This window comes from Calliphora vicina, chromosome 5 (assembly GCF_958450345.1).
Source record: "Calliphora vicina chromosome 5, idCalVici1.1, whole genome shotgun sequence".
In the NCBI taxonomy this organism is placed as follows: domain Eukaryota; kingdom Metazoa; phylum Arthropoda; class Insecta; order Diptera; family Calliphoridae; genus Calliphora; species Calliphora vicina.
This window is the reverse complement of record NC_088784.1, coordinates 50,050,841-50,075,942: the sequence shown is the minus strand read 5'-3', so window position 1 is coordinate 50,075,942 and position 25,102 is coordinate 50,050,841. Positions and strand designations below refer to the sequence as shown.

Genomic DNA, 25,102 nt, shown 5'->3' with positions numbered 1-25,102 from the left:
CCCATTGAAAGTTCTTTGCCACGCTTATTGCATTGAGCATTTGCGCCACTTTTTTTAAAAAAAATCCAAATTGGTTTTGTAGCCATAATTAACTAGAAGATAAAAATTTTGGTTAATATTGAATTTCCGCAAATAGTATTATTAAATATTTACCAGCCATGTTATAGAAATGAGTTTTTAATAAATTCACAATTTTCATAAACTTTTTTATACACCTATTGCCGCTTCCAATAAAATGTTAAATACGTATTTTTTCCGCATGGTTGTAGTTTCGTAGACATGCTGCCATACAATATTGTGGAAGGTACTGCTTTTAAACGATAAAATTTTGGTAATACCCTTCACCTTTGTTGTGGATGCATTATTATTTTTTATAATTTGTATATATGTATGTACATTGCCCACTTTCAGCGTACAGCATCCTAAATTTATCAAGAACACAAAAAACAACAACAACGCCAAACGAAACAAAACACCAAAAGAAAAAACAAAATACGCAAGGCAATGAAATCAACACACATCCAAACATACGTTTAATTGTATAAAAAACAACAACACCGCCAAAAGAAACAAAATACGCAAAGCATGCACATTCAAACATACGATTTGTTGATTTTTTGTCAAAAAAACCAACACACAACCAAACAAAAGTTTAGTTGTATAAAAAACAACAACAACGCCAAAAGAAACAAAACACAAAAAAAAACAAAATACGCAAAGCTTGCAGATCCAAGCATACGTTTTGTTGTTTTTTTGTCAAAGCATGCAATACATTGTGTTTTTTGATGAAATTTTCAGAGGTTGTCTCGGATTTTTGCTCATATCTCCGTTATTTATGGACGGATTTTGCTGATTTTAAATAGCAAAATTCTCGAAAGTATGTCTGACAGAATTGTTGAAGATTTGGATCCCGGAGATATCTGGGGCCTTCAGAAAATTGATTTCAACAGACAGACAGACAGACAGACGGACATGGCTTAATCGACTCCGCTATCTATAAGGATCCAGAATATATATACTTTATAGGGTCGGAAATGAAAAATGTAGAAATTACAAACGGAATGACAAACTTATATATACCCTTCTCACGAAGCTGAAGGGTATAAAAAGAAGTCTGAAAATTTTTTTAATGCCGGAAACTTACAAAAAAAATTAAACAGAAGGTGCACGATGAAATGCAAAATGCGGAGTTGGTTACTTTTACAACAGACATTTGGACAAACCAATCAAAAAGCTGCTCTTTACTTAGCAACTGTTGGCCAACTAGTAACCTTAAAGGCATTAATGCAGAAAAGTTACTATTTTGCCATTATAATATAAAAACAATGAATTTTGAGTACTAGATTACAAACTACATATACTTAATCTGGGTTTTAGAGTTCTTCCTAAGTGAACTATAAAACCCGATCTTTATATTTTTCTCAAAAACAAAGAAGCACAAAGCATTTCTTTTCTAAATAACTAAAAAGTACAAATTTTTTCTTTATTTTTTAATACTACTAGTGACCTTAAAGGCATTAATGCAGAAAAGTTACTATTTTGCCATTATAATATAAAAACAATGAATTTTGAGTACTAGATTACAAACTACATATACTTAATATGGGGTTTAGAGTTCTTCCTAAGTGAACTATAAAACCCGATCTTTATATTTTTCTCAAAAACAAAGAAGCACAAAGCATTTCTTTTCTAAATAACTAAAAAGTACAAATTTTTTCTTTATTTTTTAATACTACTTTTTAAAAGTACCTATATTTTTCTTATATGTTATGAATTCGTTATTTTTTGTTTTCGGGTTGGCCGAACTTTGAAACCCGAACTAAGTACGAGATCGGCCGATCTTTAAAATTGGCCGAAGTTCGGGTTCAGTGTTCGGTACCGAACGAAATTTTGAGTTCGGTCGGACTCTATATATTATAAATGACTCGTAAGTTAAATCCATGCTAAATTTTGGTTATAAATACGGCTGTTAGTGTTTAAGCCTCGAACATTCTGATAAATAATGGTTAATCGATCAATAAGTTCACAATTCAGTTTTTTGAAATGTTGGAGTTTGAATTATCATTTAATCGGTGACCAGACGGAAGTATTGCTGTATGGATTATCTTTAATCCATATTCACGAACCAAAGTATTTGCAGGTCAGAAATTAGGATTTACTAGTTGTTCATAAAGATCGTGGGGAACATTGAGTTTAAAACATGTAATACTCCTAGGGTGTGCATACGAAAATTTATATGTGGTAAAGTCAGCTATAAAATTAAATTTTGATTTTATGTAAAAGTTTATTTGTTCAACAGTAGTATCAGATCCGAAACGGGATATAAAAATTGATGTATTAGGCAAAATATTTTTTCCTCCCAAATGGCAGAGAAAAAGGAAGCGAAAATTTGTATGAGGAATATTGAAGAGCATTTTATGAAATTAAGGCAGCGACAATTTGATGACGAGGAATTTTTGGCAAAGAAAAAGGCAGCGACAATTTGTAAATTTTTGTTTTCTAGCTACATGTGATTTGAGTAATGTAGAAAAAAAGCTTTGTGTGTTGTATTGTGTGGAATTGATTTTGTAGAGGCTTTTAATGTAGTGTATTGGCTTTTAATGCAGTTTTAATAGGGTGTTAATTTTCTTTTAATTAGTCTGCATTAGGGTATACAATTTTATTTATAGGGAAGATTAATTTTCGTGTGACTTGTAAATAGGGTATTCATTCGACTAATGATCGTTCGATTGGCCACTTTCGATTAACGAATAATTCGAACAATTTTATGTAGAATAATCGAATAAAACGAATAAATATTTGTTATTTAGCTGGCGAAATATTAGCAGAATCGCAATTAGTAATCAAAATATTAACTTAGATTAAAGTGGAGTTGAATGTAATGGAGAATGTGATTTTGAAACGGTAATCGAAAGTGATATTGAGGATGACATTTATAATGATTACATTGAAATAGATGAAGGACATGATCTTAAAATATATGTATATAAGTGATTTTATTAACCGCGTACGTAAGTGTTATTTCATAAATCGAATGATAAACACAAATATTGAAAACTAACGTTTTGTTGCAAGAAAAGCAAGGAGTTCGTCTTGTACAAGATTTTAAACATTGTTGAACATCTTTGTCTTTGTCATGCACTGCCTGACTTCAAATTAGCCACGTTCACTGACAATGATATCAAAATTTGGACAGATTCCCTTTATTGTGTAATTCCCCAAGACCACTTTATTAAGCAAAGATTGGGCAACGTTGATAGAGCTTGATGTATAATACAATTTGTTATAAATAATTTAGAAATTTACTAAAGAATAAGTAACTCAATTTAAAACCCGAATTAATGAACGACATAACAAAGTTCTTAATACGTTTATATTGTTTTTGAAGCATAGCTCCAAAACGGTAACTTAAGAGTTTTCTAGTCGATTGTTTTGTAGATTGTTCGGGAGTTAATCTGATCAGAACATTTCTGATGAAAATTAAATGATGGACTTTGTTTTCGAATGTTTTTTAACATTATCCATACTTGAAATGTTAACTTTAACGTTATTTTTTGTTATTCTTTAAAATAAAATATTAAAAAACCGACATCAAAACTTCAGCATTTACTTCAAAAAAAAATTTTAATTTTTCGAATAATTCGACTAATTTTAAACGTGTGATCGAATTATTCGAACAAGTTAAAATCTCTTATTCGAATTATTCGAACAAGAGAAAAATCGAATAATTCGAATACCCTACTTGTAAATTAGCAAGATGATTTTTTTGTTGAAAATTTGCAAGATGATTTTTTTTGTTGCAAATTTGTGAGAAAAAATTTATTTTTGGAGTTTCATATTTTTTGTAAATTGTGTTGTTTGGTTTGTTTTCCTCTCTTTGAGTGTGAGTTGTTTTAATGTATTAATGTAAAACACCTCCTTGAGTGTTACATTTAGTAATCATTAAGGGTCCTCATGTAAAGCTTAAATGTCTCGCAAACTGTGCATTTTTACAATCTCTCGTTTGCACAACTCCGATAAGTTTGCGTGACAATTTACGGCTATATGCATAAAAAACCTTATTGTAGATTTAAAACACAATTTTGTTAACGTACACTTTAGCTTTAAAAACCATTTATAAAAGTATTGTATTCATAAAAGTTATAGGCTGTTAGACTCTGTAATGCACACGTGTAAAAGATTCACGTTGAAGTGCTAAAACAATTAACACTGTTTGTTGTTTTTTTTTTTTTTTTTTTTTTTAACGTTTTATTGATTTATTGAATCTGTCTATTTTGACCTTACAATAAGTATTTAAATCTTATAACTAAAATTAAAACTATTTGTTTGTTGTTTCGAACTGTCATAAAACTTAAAAAGGATCACAAGTAATTCGAAATCAGAATGACTGCAAAGGCATAGGACTGCGGGAGCCTTTGAATGCTAGCTTTCAGCGGTGTGGGGGGTTCAGTCCTAACCCCCTATTTTCAAGATTTTGGTGTCAGGGAGAGTATGTCTAGAATCTAAAAACTATTTTGCCCCAATCTAGATATTATTAAAAAAAATATATTACTAATTCTAAAGGTTTCAGAATTAAAGTCCTATTTTTACATCTCTCTCAGATGGAGTAGAGAGGATTAGCCTCAAAACCCGCACCTACCATAGTTTCAAAGGCCATAATGTGATTGAAACCCCAAATACAAACTGATTGCGTCTTACACTACTATTTCATAATTACCGAATGAAAACACCCGAACACTTTTATTTAAATAATGGAAAAAAATAATTAAGATTATATATTAGAGTCGGTCAATTTGTATGGAGCAAAAAAATGCAACAAGCGGTTATCAAAATCGTAATCTACGATGAATTCTAATAATGTTTGCCAAAGAAACCATGGGTCTAAAATCAAAACCGAGCTTCCCATTTTTAACATGAAAATTTTCCTTTCGTATTTTATATTTTTGTTTAAATATACTAACATTTTATTGAGCCTTTTAAGAAACTTGACTACGTTTGCGATTGATCGAAAGGAAAAAATGGCAAAAAAGATGAATCTTTGAAAATGGAGAAGACTACACCCGAGGATGGTTAAAAAATCTCATATTGTGGTTGTGCGAGAACCTAAAACCGATATTTTGGGTCACAGTGGGGGAAATGAAAAATAAAAAAGGTGCAAATAAACTTGTAAGTTCCAAACCGATAATCCGATTTTAATAAAATTTCCCACGACTGTAGAGGAGGTGTTGCTACGCTTATGTTTTGAATTTCAACACTAAGGTGGAGCGGAGTCTCCAGAACCCATATTGGGGTGTCTCGGGTATATTACAAATTAAAAATTATCTAAAATTTTTGTTCTCGATCCGATTTGAAATATTTATATATATATGTGGACTCTACTAGAAGAGAGCTACAAAAAATATTACCATAACATTATTTTATCTTTTATAGTTTACGAGATATTCACCATTGAAAATTAAAATTTTATGTTTTTTACTTACATTGGTCTGTATTTTTGCAAATTACGGATCCAAATTGTGAGGACGCAAAGTCACACATTTGTTTTGGCCCACACATTTATTTATTTTTGTCTTATTTTATTTAATTATCTTCTCTTTTGCTAAAATACTAAATTACAATTTAATTATCCGTTAATTTAAATTTATTTGTTACGCCATCTACATGTCGATGTATTATTTATTAACTACAACTCTACCAACAGAGTTGTATAAAACAGTACTAGTAGTCAACTGTGGCTAGTAGTCAACAGTGTGTATATGTATGTATGTGTCTGTGTAATTGTACTATGTGTATAAAAGGCAGGCACAAACCACAGAACAAGATCAGTTGGTTTTGGGCTGATCGCTAGGTAATATGTTTGTTTGACTATTACCTATAATAAAACAATTGGGTAGAGTTTGTATGGCCTGCCTTTTTGCTAAATGGATTAATTAGTATTGTTCCCTACCACGCGTACGGTTTTAGAGAAAGTGTATTTAAATTTAATAAAAAGTTTTATAACGTAATATGAAAAAATATATTGTGTTATTATTTTAATAAATTCTGATAACGACCCTGGACAACGTTGAGCTACCCCAGCGTTGAGGAGAAATTTCGTCGTTACAGTGGCGCCCGAGCAGGGACTTTAAAAAAATGATCTTTACAAAAAGACATTGAAAACAAGTCATATTGTGAAAAATAATGTTGTGTATAAACTGTGCGTGTTACTAAGTGTGAAATAAAAACGGAACTTTTGCTAAAGAAAAAATTCATAAATATTAAATAGTTAATCGGGCTTCAATAAATGGATTATCGCAAAATAAAAAAATTAACTAATATACGGACAATATTTATGATATTAGCAAAATATCCATATTACGTCAACTGTGTTTATGTCATGTTCGTCATAAATATAAATAAATTTATATTTAACGCGCTTCGGAAAAAAAGTTAATCGGGTCGAAAATTTTAAAAATAAATATAAATTTATAATCGCGGAAATGCACTGTAATACGCGTTGCACATTAAACATTTACTCACAAATCTCTACGAAATAATTGAAAAAAAATATATATATGTTTATGTCGTGTTCGTCATAAATGTAAATAAATTTATATTTAACGCGTATCAAAAAAAAAACAAATGGAGTCGGATAATATAAAAATAAATATAAATTTATCATCGCAGAAAGGTTTTGTTTAAAAGAAGAAAAAACAAATTTTAATAATTGTGAATCATGTTAAAAATTTCCTGGGCCTACACATTACGCAAGGATGACTTGGTATCCTACTTGGACGAGTTTGGAATTCAACCGGCTGGCAGCGTGGACGAGATGAGAAGGCAGATGGCACAATTTATTGGTAGCCCACACTCTCCTGACCAATTACATCGTTTACTAGAATTGCAGGCAAAGTATGAAAATTCCTTAGGTAACTCTCCAAATCCAACAGTGTCACCATCGAAAGCTCCCAGATTATTAATAAACGGAGAATCGAGCCCACTAAAAATGGAATCAGGTACGTCATCAAATATTAATGCCAGGAAAACAGATGGATACCATACAACCGTACATAAAGTGGAAAATAGGGAAACTGCATTAATCAACACGATTGATTTAGTTCGAAAATGGGGTATACGTTATGATGGAGGAAAGGATTCCCTCATATTCATTGAAAGATTAGAGGAAATTTCGGAACTATACGGTGTCGATAAAAATTTCTTACCAAGAACTATGCCAGAGTTATGTAAGGAAAAGGCATCGATATGGTTCCGAAATAACAACAAACTTTGGAACACATGGGACTCTTTCAAATCAGATTTTTTAAAATTTTTCCTTACTTCTAGATATTTTGAAAAGCTGGAAGATGATATCCGAAGAAGATGTCAACGATCTCGGGAAACTTTTAAAGATTATGTCCTGGCTCTGCAGAATTTAATGCGACATGCAGAGATGACAGAGGAACAAAAATTGGAGCGGATTTATCGTAATGCGCATCCCAACTATTTGTTATATATTCATCGAAGGGATTTTACCAACTTGAAGGAACTGCTATCCCTCGCCGATGACTTCGAAAGTATACCCACGACAAATAATCCACCAATAAAACCAACCCCCTCGATATGAACAACATCGGATGATGACTAATCAAACGCCCAACAATTATAATTCCATCGAAAGGAATTTAAACAAATCTGGTCAACATCGCCAAAATTCTAGGAATGAGGAAATTCTAGAAAATGCGATCCAACACCCATCACCACCTTTGGAATTAATAAATCTGAGATGTGATGAAAACCGAATAAGTGTAATTACTAAAATTGGAGTGAAAACCATAAACGCTACCATTGACACTGGAGCCACTAGCAGTTATATTAATGAAAATATGGCTGAAACTGTTTTCGCAGCTTATCCAAAAATTACCAGCCGATGGATCTACCAACCGAATATGGAGTGCTATTGAGAGCCCTGTGAAAATTGGTCAGGAGTTACACAACATAGTGTTCCTGATTATGCCTACAGCCATAGAAGAGATGATCATCGGTCTAAATCTACTTAAAATCTTCAAAACTACGATGTCATTTAGTAACCTATCTCTATGTTTGGATGATACCTCATCTGGAGCCGACCCAACGTGTATGGTTATGCAAACCCAACCTGGTTGTTCCGGAAATCCGTCACCAACATCAACAGAAGAAATTGAGATAACACATACCCAACATGAGGAACAAGAAGTTGTACCTAATCCGGTAAGTGTATCCATTTCAATGACAGACGGGACTACTAATAATGACAAAGACGCAGAAAATCAAGAAACAATTAATGCATTTATCGAAGAGGAATTGCAGAAATTTAGAGATATTCACGGCCCTACGAATCTAACGGAGCATAAGATAGTCATGAAGGATGACCGTCCCATAAAAATAAGATACTCAAATCGCAACCCGGCGATGCAGTCAATAATTGATGCGGAAATCAATAAATTACTCGCGAAAGGATATATAGAACCCTCTACCAGTCCATATAGTTTTCCCATAACACTTTGTATGGATTTTCGTCAACTTAATAATCGTTCGATCACCGATGCTTACCCTCTACCGCGTATTAATCATATTCTGGACCGATTAAGAGAAGCAAAATACATCAGCTGTATCGACTTGGAAAACGGTTATTGGCAGATACCAATGGCTGAAAATAGCAGAAAATATACAGCATTCACCGTACCTGGCCGTGGTCTATACCAATGGAGAGTCATGCCATTCGGACTACATTCAGCGCCAGCCACATTTCAACGAACCCTTGATTACGTTATTGGTGCAGAGATGGAACCTCATGCATTCACGTATTTGGACGACATCATCGTTACGAGTCGTACCTTTAAACAACATATTCAGCACTTAAAAGAAGTATTTCATCGATTGAGAAGAGCAAAATTGGTATTAAATTCCGAAAAATGTGAGTTCTTCAAAAGGGAAATTAAATACCTTGGTCATGTCGTGTGCGGAGAAGGTATCAAAACCGATCCCGACAAAATTGCAGCTATCATCAAAATACCAACCCCGAAAAATGTGAAGGATGTACGAAGATTTCTGGGAATCACCTCCTGGTACAGACGCTTTGTTCCAGACTTCGCAAAAATTTCACAACCATTAACATTTTTATTGAAAAAGGGAAGACATTTTAAGTGGGGTCCGGAACAACAGAAAGCTTTCGGAGACTTAAAATGCAAACTCACCGAATCCCCTATATTAGCTTGCCCAGATTTTTCGAAATCGTTTCAACTACAAACCGATGCCAGCGATTACGGACTTGGAGCAGTACTCACCCAGGAGATAGACGGGTCGGAACGAGTAATTGCCTACGCAAGTCGTCACTTAAATCAAGCGGAGAAAAACTATACAACTACAGAGAAGGAATGCCTCGCCATCGTATGGGGAATACGTAAAATGAAAATGTATTTAGAAGGATATACATTTGTGGTAATCACCGACCATTTGTCGTTAAAATGGTTAAATTCGATTGAATCACCAACAGGCAGACTAGCTCGCTGGGCTTTAGAACTCCAGCAATATCAGTTCACAATCCAGTATAGAAAAGGATCTCAAAATGTGGTTGCCGATGCTTTATCTCGACAACCTTTAGAAACTTTTCAACGTATGGTAACCAGTGAAAAATCAATAGAATGCCCGTGGTTAAAACGAAAAATTAAAGATGTCAAAGAGAATCCCGAAAAATACTCAGATTATTTAATAATAAACAATTCTCTTTACAGACATTTTCCAAGAAACCATTGTGATGAAGATTGTCATCCATGGAAACTTTGTGTGGGAACGAATCTCAGAGAACGTGTATTGAAGGAAAATCATGATGATGCAACAGCCGGCCACCTCGGAATTCGGAAAACGATTAATCGCGTTTGTAATCGCTACTATTGGCCAGGCCTATTCAGAGACATCAGTCGTTATGTGAGAAAATGTTCATCGTGTCAAAAATATAAAATCAGCCAACAAGAGCCAGCAGGAGAAATGTTAGTCAGAATACCAGAGGAACCATGGGCTACCATTTGTCTCGATTTTGTTGGACCATTACCTCGTACTAAACATGGAAATACCATGTTACTCGTTATCATCGACCGATTTTCAAAATGGACGGAAATCATACCCCTACGGAAAGCAACATCGGAAAACCTAATAAAAGCATTCAGAGAACGTGTATTATCTAGGTTCGGAGTACCCAAAATAGCTATCACAGATAATGGCTCACAATTCACAAGTAGAGTGTTTCAAAAATACTCGGAAGAAATTGGTGTTACGCAACAATTAACTGCACCCTACATACCACAACAAAATCCTACGGAACGCGTCAACAGAACGATAAAAACGATGATATCGCAGCTATCGAAGAACAAACACACCATTTGGGATGAACTTCTTCCTGAAATCACCTTAGCCATAAATACAAGCTGTTCTGAATCAACCGGTTATTCACCAGCATACATTGTACAAGGTCGAGAACCTCGGTTACCAAGTGCACTATACGATGCAGTAACCATAGGCTCAGGTGCTCCAACACTAAACCCAAAAGAGAGAGCAGTACAATTAAAAGAAATCTTCAGGATAGTAAGAAGTAATCTAGCCAAGGCTTCACAGGATCGAAAACTACATTATAACTTGAGACGTCGTATATGGAAGCCGCAAATCGGAGAACAAGTATTGGTCCGTCAACATCAGCTTTCGAAAGCTGTAGACCAATTCACAGCTAAACTTGCACCCAAGTTCGATGGTCCTTATGAGATAATTGAAATGCCATCCAAAGTCATTGTGAGACTTAAGGGTCGTAAAAGCAATGATATTAAAACCGCCCATATAGGCGATATTAAACAATTTATTTAATATAATTTCTTTTAAACATATACATATATCACATTTTTTAAATATTTTTATAAAAATGTTCTAACAATTGTTTTATCTTATTAATAGAATAATGGACAAATAGACAGATGAGAAGAAATTCCAACCAACTCGCGAGAATTTGAGAAGAAGCTATGTTATTATCAACCCTCTATCTCTAGAAATGTACCATACGTGCCACGGACACAGAGATCTCTTCGGTGCACAGTCCGACAAACCATCATTGTGCCAGACACTAATCAGCAAACAACAATTTATACTTTACCACGACGTACATCGGGGCTTACCATAGCCAGCCCAATTCGAAACACGATTCATCAACCCAGCCATAGATACATCGGATTTTGATGACCATAGCGTGTACCGGCTACAAATCCACCCCAACCGAATAATTATAAAATTCGTCAACCGACGAGAGGAGGACGTGTGAGGACGCAAAGTCACACATTTGTTTTGGCCCACACATTTATTTATTTTTGTCTTATTTTATTTAATTATCTTCTCTTTTGCTAAAATACTAAATTACAATTTAATTATCCGTTAATTTAAATTTATTTGTTACGCCATCTACATGTCGATGTATTATTTATTAACTACAACTCTACCAACAGAGTTGTATAAAACAGTACTAGTAGTCAACTGTGGCTAGTAGTCAACAGTGTGTATATGTATGTATGTGTCTGTGTAATTGTACTATGTGTATAAAAGGCAGGCACAAACCACAGAACAAGATCAGTTGATTTTGGGCTGATCGCTAGGTAATATGTTTGTTTGACTATTACCTATAATAAAACAATTGGGTAGAGTTTGTATGGCCTGCCTTTTTGCTAAATGGATTAATTAGTATTGTTCCCTACCACGCGTACGGTTTTAGAGAAAGTGTATTTAAATTTAATAAAAAGTTTTATAACGTAATATGAAAAAATATATTGTGTTATTGTTTTAATAAATTCTGATAACGACCCTGGACAACGTTGAGCTACCCCAGCGTTGAGGAGAAATTCCGTCGTTACAAAATCTCTCTCGATTTTTTCAAATATATATCCTTTAATTAACAATATATTGATTAGTATTAAAAGGAAAGAATTATTTCAAAATCTTGGAGTCGAAGGTCACAGCTACCAGTACTATCATCCAACTTTATTATATAGCAGAGATCAGCAATGAATCACTTTTTTGGTATTCATACGCACTTATGAAATTATAAGTATAAGTGAGTAGACTTCATTGAAATTAAACCACTCTGACGTACTCATACAATAAAATTGATTTATAAGTATGCGTAGCATTGAATATGAATCCGACGTCGACATCATACTCATACGAACTCATATTTGTTTGATTCATAAATAACCTCAGTCTGACTTATAATTTTTTGGAAAATACTGATAAAACTTACTTTGATTTAGCTCATTCGAATCATTCATGTATAATTTTTGTATTTTTGTATTTATAAAGGTTGCAAACAGTGTTACCATAACTCTTCAAAATAAAGAAAAAATATCATTTCAACTCATTCATGTATTTTTAAAAGTTTTGTCATTAAACAGTTTGCAAGCATAAAATTGTAAGTTTATACAGAAACATTTCGGGTAAATTATTTTTTTTTATTATTTATCATGCTCATAGGTTGTGAAATGGATAGCAATAGTGAGATTGAAGAAAAAATAAATAGCGGAGTTTTTCAATTAGTTCAAAAACGTAAGGGTAGAAGCGCAATATGGGAAGTTTTTGCTCAAGTTCTAAAGGATGATGAAACAATTCTAGACGAGTTTGTATGCTGCCGGTCCTGTAAACATATATTTAAGTATAATGGACGGCAGTCGTCCAATCTGAACCGTCATAAGTGCTTCAATTTAACCTCACCAATCTATTAAGAATGTAACTGAGGAAGATAAAAATTAAGCTATTGATGCTTGTACAACATGGATAATTGAGGACTGTCGCCCCTTTACTGCAATTGATGGAACAGGATTTCGCAAAATGGTTAATTTTTTTTTAAAAATTGGTACATGTTATGGCGCAAATATTGACATCAATGATTTGCTTCCTGATCCATCCACACTTTCACGCCGAATAACTAAAACAGCTCAAGAAAATAAGAACAAAGTGAAATCAAAAATTGCAAATATAGTAAGTAAAGGTGAAGCATCTGTAACCATTGATCTTTGGCAAGATAACTACGTTAAGAGAAATTTTTTGTGCGCTACTTTACATTTCCAAAATAACTTTGAGTTGTTTGATATTGTCCTTGGGATGAAATCCATGGATTTTATACGTACAATTTCGTAACAATATTATACTTCAAATCACACAAAACAAAAAATAAGGGACACTTCCAACTAATCTTGTTACGCCCCATTTCTCAGATTATGAAAACTAAATAATAGCACTTTTTCCCTAATTTTTCGAAATATGTAGAAAACTCAATTAAACAATTTTTAGGGTATTTGTATAAAAAAAGTAATACGTAAATACGTGTTCTTGTTGAAATAATTTGTTTAAATTAGTTACTTGTTCATATTTACTTTGTAGTCGTATTATTTTAATTTAATATGTTTTGTTATTTATGTTATTCTGAAAATTTTCTATTACAAATTTGTCAATAAAATATTTTCATTCTTGAAATTAATTCAGTTAATAAAGGTCGTATTTTATTTGGCTCAAAAGGTTATGGGCCCAGATCACATCGAGGAATAAATATTTAGTAAAGCGCAGATTAAATAAGGATTTAAGATATGGAAGCTGAAAGCAAGATTGAAAAACTGAACGACGCATGTCAATGGTCAACATGGAAATTTCATGTTAAAATCACTATGATTGCTGCTGATGTTTATGAAGTGGCCACTGGAGATGAAGAATGTCCATTAACTGATGAAGGTAAAATTCGTGCATGGCGAAAAAAGTATGCTAAAGCTCAACAGATAATTGGAATTTCGGTTGGAAGTAAACAGATCATTTACATTACTAATTGTGAATCTGCAAAGACAATGTGGACAAAATTACATGATGTTTTTGATAGGAATAATGAGTCCAGTTTAGTGATGCTTCATCAACAATTTTTTAATTTCACAAAATATGCTGGTGAGAATATGATATCATATATTGCAAGGCTTGAAAAATTAGTTCAACGTTTAAGGGATCTCAAGAAGACAATATCAGATGATATGGTGATTACAAAAATAATATTATCGTTACCCTCTGAGTATGCAGCTTTTAGTAGTGCATGGGAGTCAGCAAGTAAGTTGGAACGCACTTTGGATAATCTTAGAGCAAGGCTGGTAATTGAAGAAGAACGTTTAATATCTCGTGGAAAAATTGAACCAATTGAAGCTTTCGCAGCATCCAAGCATAGTGATCGTAAAAATGTTAAAAATATCAGGCGTGATAATTTTCGAAATGTTGGTAATTCAAATAATTTTAAACCCAATATACGATGTTTTATATGTGGTGATGAAGGGCATACAAAAAATTTTACCGCTTTGAATTCCGATGCAGATAATTTTAAAATTACAAATAGTTGGTTAATTGATTCAGGTGCAAGTCATCATATGACCGCTAATCGTGACTGGTTTCATACTTATTCCTCAGAGGTAAGAAATGTTAAAATTGCTAAAGGTACTATTCAAGCACATGGAATCGGTACTATTCATGTAAAAAATATTTGATGGAATTAACTGGAGCAATGCAATTTTAAAAGATGTTCTCTACGTTCCACAAATAGAGAAAAATTTATTTTCTCAAAATCATGCGTTGGATCAAGGTTTAACTGTAGAAGCAAATAGTAATAAAATACTATTTAAACGAAACTCTAATCAAAAGGTAATTGTTGTGGGACAACGTCATGGAAATTTATCTGTCATCTGTATAAAGGTAATAACGACCGAGGCTAATTTAGCATTAAATGAAAATTCATCAATACAAGTATGGCATGAGAAATTAGCTCATCAAAATGTTGAACAAATTCGAAAAATTTTAAAAAATAATAATATTAAATTTATTGATGACAATTTTGTCATCAATAATGTACGGAAAGCATCACAGAGGTAGTTTCAAAAGTCGTGAAATTATATCGAGTAGCTGTGGTCAAATAGTCCATGCTGATGTTTGTGGACCAATACAAGTTGAATCTATTGGAGGTTCCAGGTATTTTCTAATTATAAAAGACGATTTTTCTCATTGTCGTTTTGTCTATTTCATGAAATATAAATCTGAGGTATATGAAAAAGTAAAAATATTTTTGAAATTGGCACAAAATTCGTATGGTCATAATATAAGAATTTTTCGTTCTGATAATGGAACAGAATTTGTAATTTCACGTTTGAAGTTCCTTTTTTTAGATTACATAAATAAATTGCTTCGGATTGGGAATTATTTCATTTCTATTGGGATTTATTTCATTGGGAGTTATTTCGCTTTTTTGGGAGTAATATTTTTAAAATTATGAAACCGCTGATTATTGGTAGTTATTTCATTTTTCAAGTTTGGGAATAATTTCATTTTTGATGGGAATTATTTCATAGGGAGTTATTTCATTTGGGAGCTATTTCACGGTACCTCATCTTGATGCTAGTGGATTTATGTCTTTAAGCGAGGAAGGTACCCAGGAGTTATGATCAAGCAATGACATCTCCTAACAAAGCTCAATGGTATACCGCAATGACTGATGAAATGAAATCTTTGGAAGAAAATGAAACCTGGAAATTAGTAGATGCTCCCGCAGGTAAAAAGATAATAGATAATAAATGGGTATTTAAGAGCTGTTTTTCTCTAAAACTAAGAGCATGGGAGTAGCGGTACCAAGCTTAAGAGTTTTATGATATCAGAAAATTCACATTGGGTGAATGTACTTCATTTTTGCAGGTCATGGAAATAGTCAGTTGTAAAAAATCAGCATTATCTTATGGTAGACTTTTTTTGTGATCTGTTAAAAATTAATTTTTTTCTACAATCACGTGTTTTAAACTTTATTAATTAAATTTTAAAGTCAAATGGGAATATTTTGCTATTGAGGAACATATGTAATAATATAGTATATTTAGTGTATATGTTTAATTTTATAATAATTTCATTAAACCACGTGGTCGGCTAATGTGGTATAGCTAAAGAATTTCAAGCAAATAATATGCCAAAGAAATGTGAAGTATGAAAAGGAAACAACAAATGGAAATTTTTTTCGCATCAGTCATTGAATGTCTCCTACGAAGCGAAGAATGTATTGAGGAGCTTCTGGTAAGCTTGGTCAGCCGCCAACTTTAACCGCATCCATTAAAGATGATTTAAATAAAACGCAACTCATTTACAAATTAAAATAATATGTATCGGTTATGCGGTTTGGTATGCAATATTAAAAGAACATGGTGTACCACATTACCCGCCAATTTTTTCAATGGCTTGTTTATGGGTGTTTTCTCTTCTTCCCAAATTTCTCTGAAACTTGAATGTAAACCTAACACTTGTATTAAAACACCAGCTGAAAACTGTTCCAATCGAATTAAGATTCTAAAAATTATAGTCAAATAAAAAATAGGTATACCACATTACCCGAACTTACTCTATATGTGTCAGCCTGATGGGTTCAATGATGGAACTGGTAAAGTCTGCAAGTTATTTAAAAGTTTGTATGGTCTTAAGCAGCCATCAAGATGCTGGAATATAAAATTTAACATGTTTATTAAGAAATACAAGCTTGAACAATTAGAATCCGATCCATGTGTATTCGTGAATGTAGATAAAACTCTGGTATTGGCTTTGTATGTTGATGATGGTCTTATAGCTGCAATATCTACGGAACAAATAAAATCTATTATTAACTATTTACGAACTGATTTCAAGATAAAATTTTTTGATGCTGAATGTTTCCTTGGTTTAGAGATATGTTGTTATCCCAATGGCTCCAATTATGCTAAAAAGATTCTTAAACGATTTAATATAGATGATTGTAATGGAGTATCAACACCACTAGATGTAAACCAAGTATACGAAAAGTTTGAGGATTCTAACGATTCAAAATTTCCCTTTCGTGAAGCAGTTGGAAGTCTTATATATTCATCAATTGCAACAAGACCTGATATAAGTTTTGCAGTGGGAGTTGTAAGTCGTTTTTTGGAAAATCCTAATGAAGCCCATGTGAATGCTGTAAAGCGAATTTTAAAGTATATAAAATCAACTGTAAATTTTGGAATTTGTTTCAATGTAAATGAACAGTTAAAGTTATTTGGATGTAGCGATGCAGATTATGCGAGTGATAAAGGAACTAGACGATCAACATCTGGTTATGTTTTCCTATTTGGTGCAAACATTGTAAGCTGGGGTTCGGAGAGACAAAAATCTGTGGCTTTATCAACCACTGAATCTGAGTATATTGCAGCAAGTGCTGTTAAAGAACTGGTTTGGTTAAATCGTTTAATTAAAGAATTAACAAGTGTGGAAATTGCAACTGAATTTAATATGGATAATCAATGTTCAATTCGGTTAATAAAAAATCCTGAATTTCATAAACGTACAAAACACATAGATGTTCGATATCATTTTATCAGGGAAAAATATGAAAACAATTTATTCAATTTAAATTATATATCTTCTGACGAACAATTGGCTGACATATTTACGAAGGCTCTTCCAAAGTCAAGATTCCAATTACTTAGACAGTTAATTTATATTAAAGAAAAATAGGGGCATTATTTTAAACAAATAGTGGGAGTGTTGAAATAATTTGTTTAAATTAGTTACTTGTTCATATTTACTTTGTATTTGTATTATTTTAATTTAATATGTTTTGTTATTTATGTTATTCGGAAAATTTTCTATTACAAATTTGTCAATAAAATATTTTCATTCTTAAAATTAATTCAGTTAATATAGGTCGTTTTTATTTGGCTCAAAAGTTCTGCTGAAACAGTAAAAATCCGGATTTGAATTCTAATATTTTATATTGGTATCTGTTCTTTCTAAAAATTCAATCGCGATGCGGAGGCAGTAAAACTTAAAATAATGCAATAAAATTATAGATACATATTAACTACACTATTTGGCACATTTTTATCGCTGAGCCTTTCAAAAATTTTATAAAAAAAAATTTGACCCACCCTAATACAGGTAAGTCTCCATTTACGCTGTACTTTATTCAAACGAATTCAATATAACGCGAACTCAAATTACCAACCATTTTTTTAAATACCCGACTTTTTTTACACGATTTTTATATAACGCGGCTACAATGATGAGTTTACCGAAGATGAAAGCAGAAATGCCACAACCGATACTTTTGATTCTACTAAATTAAGGCAACTTTTCAAATGGCTCAAGAGTTGGTTGATTTTTCTGCTGAAAATGATCCTTAAGGATCAAATCAACAATCGTTCAAATTCATTTGAATATGCTGTTAAAAAATTCGTTGCATTGTATGAAGAGCTTTTCAAACAACAAGAAGCGGAAATAAACAGAAACGAATAACAAAAATAACAATTTTCCCAATTTCGTTTTTGTTATGTGACTGATGTATTGTTTTACGCGAAATAAAAAATTATTGGCCCACAGAAGCATTTCGTTCTAAACTAGAACCTCGCTTTACGCGAATTTGATTTACACGCAACTTTTTTGGACCCAACAAACCGCGTAAATGGAGGTTACCTGTATACATACATTAAAAACAAGTAAGAGTACTATATTCGGCCGTGCCGAATCTTTAATACCATACTGATCTGTGCGTTATTTCATTTTGTTATCGATATGTTTTAAATATTTTTGAGGTTAATATCTTCTTCGGAAATTGGCCTTATAGGGGAGATATGACCAATTATCGGCTAATCTACATGCAATTTAGTACAGTGATTTATATGTATATGATAGACTTGCCACCTTTTGATGACCACTAAATGATCAGAGAACGATGGAAAAAACATGGAAAATTACCTAGTGTGGGTTATAGGACTTGCTGAGTACATTACAAATTGTGTCAAAAAATTTCAGAAACACCTTCAAATTCAGAAGTTATTCTGAAAAAAACGTTTACAGTGATGTTTTTCAACTTATCGATCTGTAACTCGGTCAGTTTTTGTTCAATTTTTATTTTTTAACGTGTTGGGAAAGAAATCTTATTACGCTTCAAAATGACATGCATTTATTGATACATTTGTAAAGCTACGTACACACGGTTGTCAGATCTTACAATATTGTCAGAAAAATTTTCAGAAAATGTCTAACAACCGTGTAAACTTAAAATTTTTGTCTTACAACGTTGTCAGAAAAAGTATTGTCAGTACATTGTAGGACAATAATATTGTCAGTACATTGTAGGACAATAATATTGTCAGACATCTGACAATCGTGTAAACACCTTACGTTGCCATTGCCAGATCATTGTAAGATCATTGTCAGAAACTTTTTATTTTATAATGATGCCATTGTCAGATGCATAAACTTCGCACATATGACAATAAAATCACACATTTAAAAAAAAATCGCTGCGCTTCGTTACTCCTACGTAGTAAAATATAAAAATTTTAAAGATTTTATAAACTATTTTTTTAATGAGGTGAAACAAATTAGGAAAAATTATAAAAAATAAGTTTTCAGACAAAGTTTGAAGAATCTCGCAATTTTAATTATCCAGATATTCAAAATTTACTATGTACTTTGAATGGAAAGTTTCACACCCACTGTTCCGATCTAGACCATTTTAGCTAAACTCTGTACAGTGATAAGAATTTGATTCATACAAAGTTTAAATACATTACAATTATAGTACTCCAGATATTCGAAATTAACTATATACTTTGTATGGAGGTTTCACTCCCACTAATCCAATCCCGACCATTTTACAGCCAAACTATGTAAAATGATAAGTGAGCTGTCGGACAAAGTTTGAGGAATCTCGCCATTATAGTTCTGAAAATATTTATTTTCCTTTGTGTGGTAGGTGACTTAAACCTTGTTCCGATTCTTCCCAATTTGGTTAAACATCATGTCGTGATATGAAATTGATTCATATAAAGTTTGAAGAATTTCACAATTATAGTACTCCAGATATTTGAAAATAACTATTTTCTTTAAAAAATTCAATCTCACCCATTTTCAGCCAATCTCCGTATAGTGACAAGAATTTGATTCATACAAAGTTTAAATACTTTACAATTATAGTACTCCAGATATTCGAAATTAACTATTTACTTTGTATGAAAGATGCCACGCCCACTAACAAATAACATTTTCACCCAAAAAAATGTAAAATCGGTTTATATTTGCAAAAGTTATTAAACTTTTTCGAAAAAAGTTCGAAAATATTTACCTTTTTTTTTTACATTTATGTATATGCGCTGGGGGATAAAATACTCAAAAAGGTATTACTATAAGGTATAACTTTTACAGTTTTCATCCGATTTGAAAAATTAAAACCATGTTTTATTAAGAACTTTTCTTTATACATTGATATAAATTATATATCATATTAAAATAAGCAATGAAAAGCGACTCAAATAAAAAAAGATCGTAACAAAAACAATACTTATAACTTAAGCTACGTACACACGGTTGTCAGATTTTACAATGTTGTCAGATCTGGCAATGTGCTCGCAATGTACTGACAATGAAATATTATTACCAAAAGGTAAATTGTCAGTTTAGACGATTGTAAGAAAACCTTACAATTTCATTGTCAGACAATTGTCAAACAATAAATTTATATGCCAACAAAAATTGTCAGTTCACACGGTTGTCAGATTGTTGTATGGCAAAGGTAACCAGATCTCTTTATTGTCATATTTGCGAAGTTTATGCATCTGACAATGGCATCATTGTCAAATGAATCAAATTTGCGAAGTTTATGCATCTGACAATGGCATCATTGTAAAAACGCACATATGACAATAAAATCACACATTTAAAAAAAAATCTACAAAATTTATCAAATTGTTCGGAGACCATTCGCAATAAATTATGATACAACTCCGGCTCGTCAGTTCGTAAGTGGATGAGCAATGTAGCGTAAAATCCTTCCTACTGATGGCGAAGTACCCAATCCTTCACCCAAACTCAAATTCTTGTCACTATACGGAGATTGGCTGAAAATGGGTGAGATTGAATTTTTTAAAGAAAATAGTTATTTTCAAATATCTGGAGTACTATAATTGTGAAATTCTTCAAACTTTATATGAATCAATTTCATATCACGACATGATGTTTAACCAAATTGGGAAGAATCGGAACAAGGTTTAAGTCACCTACCACACAAAGGAAAATAAATATTTTCAGAACTATAATGGCGAGATTCCTCAAACTTTGTCCGACAGCTCACTTATCATTTTACATAGTTTGGCTGTAAAATGGTCGGGATTGGATTAGTGGGAGTGAAACCTCCATACAAAGTATATAGTTAATTTCGAATATCTGGAGTACTATAATTGTAATGTATTTAAACTTTGTATGAATCAAATTCTTATCACTGTACAGAGTTTAGCTAAAATGGTCTAGATCGGAACAGTGGGTGTGAAACTTTCCATTCAAAGTACATAGTAAATTTTGAATATCTGGATAATTAAAATTGCGAGATTCTTCAAACTTTGTCTGAAAATTTTTTTTTTATAATTTTACCTAATTTGTTTCACCTCATTAAAAAAATAGTTTATAAAATCTTTAAAATTTTTATATTTTACTACGTAGGAGTAACGAAGCGCATCGAGTTATTTAATAAATTTTACCTATTTCAGTCCATAATTTAAAATTTGTATTTTTAATCGCTTTTATCAGCTTTTTTATTATTATTTGAAGTAATAAATTCAATTCCATTTCAATGGACCAACAACTCACCTTTAACTAAAGGTACAAGCATCCTAGAGTGAGTATCGTGCCATTTATTTTTTATGAAAGTTAAATAATGTTTACTAATGAGTTTATTGAAACTCATAGAAGTTAATGCACTAAGTACCTATGTATATTGTTAAATAGTGATATTCAGTTTTTAGAAAATACTATATTTCAGAAAATAAAGCATCCTTGTCTATCGGTATTTTCAATTTTTGATTTTTTTATATTTTTTGTGGTAATTAATGAAAAAGTTATGTTTTTTTTTTAAACGGGACAAATGGCGCCCCGTTCAGAGTATCGCCGGGACACGGGACATTCGACTCTAAAACTGGTCTGTCCCGACGAAAACGGGACGGTTGGCAAGTCTAGTATATGAGTATTATTTTTGTCGAATTTTAGCATGATCAAGATATTTATAAGAGATTTATGAGTACTTAACTGATTTTCGGAAGTGGAACTTATATGGGAGATGCGGTCAAATATGGACCGATATTCACAAAATCCTGTAGTATGATTTCTAAATATAAATTATGGAATTGTGTAAAACTTTGTTTTGATATTGATATTTTTTAGATATTTATGTAGGTTAATGTGTTTTTCGGAAGTGGTCCTTATATGGGAGCTATAACCAATTATCGGCCGATCTTTATAGAATTAGGTACACCGATTTTGGTATATATGGGGCTATTTATGACGAATTTCAACTTAATAGCGATATTTATAAGACATTTATGCTTATTTAAGTGATTTTCGGAAATGAACTTTTTATGGGGGCTATGGTCAAATATGGGCCGATCCACAAAAAATTTGATGTTGTATTTTTTTTAAGCACGAAACTTATTTTTTCTGATTTTTGTGTGGATACTGCAATTTTGTAGGCATTTACAGACCATATAACCATATTTCGGGAAGAAATTTGTGTGGGGCTAGGAGAAATCATGGACCGATTCTTATAATTTTCGCCAGAGTTAGTCCCTTTAACATAAAAATAACGTGTGTACAATTTTATGGTATTATCTGCAATATATTTCCACATATAAAAACTATGTTAAAATTATCAAGTTTGTTTTTAGGTTGTCTCAGATTTTGGTTCATAACTCTTGTTCCACTGAACCGATTTTGCTGATTTCTCAATGTTATCTCAATATTTCTCAATGTTACACACGGAATGACAAACTTATGTGTATATACCCTCATTCACCACTTATGGTGATGGAGGGTATAAAAACGCTGATTGATTTCATTTTAATACATCCATACAAAAAAAGAAAATAAACTAGATATTTGTTTTTTTTTGCCAACAACATTCTATTGAAAAACTTTATTATACATACCCTCATTTTATTTACATACAAACTATAACCAAACATTTAAAATCTATCGTTCAAAATATTTTCTAATTTTTTTTCTCTAAATGACAATATGTAGGGTTTCATTTCTTCTATCAGCTGAAAGCAGTAGCTAAGCTAGTTATGAATTGTGAATAAGATCTACAACTATCTATGAACTATTTTTTAGTTTCTTTTTTGCTTGTTCCGACTTTAGTTATGATTTCTGAATATGCGCCAATATGTGTAATAATACTTTACATTTCTATTTTTTAGTTGAGAATGTGTCTGTACTTTATTCTTGGTCTTTTTGGACTTGGATCATGGAGCTTTATGAAAGATTATAACCAAGTGACCTGCGATGCTGAAATAGATAAAAAGCTGTCATCAATTTCTCCGAAATTAACGGAAGCTGGTATTGCTTTCTATGAAAAACAATTGAAAAAAAATATAGCTTTAAAAGAAATTGGTAAGGACAATTCATTTACAGCAAAAGGAAACATTAACTACTTTTTGCGGCAGAAATCTTTACCTTTAACTGTACGGAAATCTTTTTTTGAAAATAAGTATAAAGAATATTTGGATACTTTAAATTAAAAAAATAAAATATTAATAATGTGCGAAAATTTAGGAGAACTCGTTTTACATAATTTGTTTGTGCTATGATTTTTTTGCTCTATAATTTTTTTTGTTCTGTAGGTTGGTACAAGTAACTTCGACCTGTACCTTCATTCGGTTTTTTTTATATTGAAAGGCATTTGCAATCCTTTGGTCGCAGCACGACCAAAAGAACTATTAAGATCCTCGCATATGATTTCCATATTTATTTTTTAATTCCATATAATATTTTGAGTCTTAACCACTTTAATTTATATTACACTAGTTGACCGCCCCGGCTTCGCCCGGTAGCATTTACTAATGTTAGTTCGTCAAGTATCTCCAACCCTGCCTATTCTTATTTATTTGCAAATAAAATATCTAAATTTGTACTGCATACTTTAGGGGCTTTTTTATTACAGTTGACTGGACTCAAAAAAGCCGGTTTTAGCCGTAATTTTTTAATTTTTTTTCTTTACTAACCATCTCATGAAAATTTCGAATCGAATAAAAAAAAATAAGCGAAATCGCTCCAGCTCTTCTCACGGGATGACATTACATACATGGACCATTTCATTTTTATATATATAGATAACTAAAATTCCAAGGCGAATCTAACAAGGTGACAGCGGCACGGCAACAAATAAAAGGCAAAAACAAGACAGAATATTAAAATGCAAAAGAAATAATATTATGTTACAGAAACGATCAAACAGTAAATACTTTGTGTGTTGTATTGATCGTCACTTAATTTTTATGTGATTCTTGCGTTCAATGTTCTGTCCAACTGCTACATTCTCCACTTTAGGTTAAAATGCAATGTAAGCAATAATTTAGTATATAATCAATGAAATTTTAATAAATGGACACACTTTGCATTACAAACTCTGAGCTGTAATTTAGCTCAAGCAAAGTAGCCAAAAAATAACTTTTGTTTTTTTTTCTCCTATATTGGCATATTTGTGATCCTGCCTGTTATTCGGAGTGCTTAATTTTAGAGCACCCAAGAAAAATATTGTTTATAAACAAATTGTAATCTTTTATTTTAAATTAAACTAGTCTTTTGGAGTGCTTAACAAACAAAAAAAGAGCACCCAAAAGGAATGTTGTGGTTCCTGGCGGACAGCCAAGTCGCCGGCAGAGGTTCTTTACGGCCAAGGTACAGAATGGGTACGCCTGGCCCAAAGGTGATCACTATAGAAGACTATATTAAAAGACAGAAGAATTATATACCAAAGGAAGATCCTGCCATGTGGTGAAAAATCGACAGGATCGATTTCCTTCTAAAAGTCTCGTCAAAATATAATGCATAAAAAAAATAAATAATAATATATAATAAATATAAATAATATATAAAAACTACTGTGTATTCATTTGCACGTATAGGGTCAGTAGGCGTTAACCGCCATTTGACAAAAATTTAACCACAAAATATAAAAAAAATTATATATATGTATGTATATAAAAAAAAATGTAAACTAATATAA

At 32.0% G+C, this 25,102-nt stretch overlaps 1 protein-coding gene across 1 annotated transcript in view; it reads left to right on the top strand.

Annotated features, from left to right (window-relative positions):
* The window catches only part of LOC135962099 (transmembrane protein 177), a 214,160-nt gene extending 190,512 nt beyond the window's left edge, over positions 1 to 23,648 (top strand). The window contains exon 4 of the mRNA XM_065513840.1: positions 23,295 to 23,648. Within this exon, the coding sequence (XP_065369912.1) occupies positions 23,295 to 23,615 (321 nt within the window). The 3' untranslated portion in view covers positions 23,616 to 23,648. The remainder of the gene's footprint in view (positions 1 to 23,294) is intronic.
* The last annotated feature ends 1,454 nt before the right edge of the window (positions 23,649 to 25,102 follow it).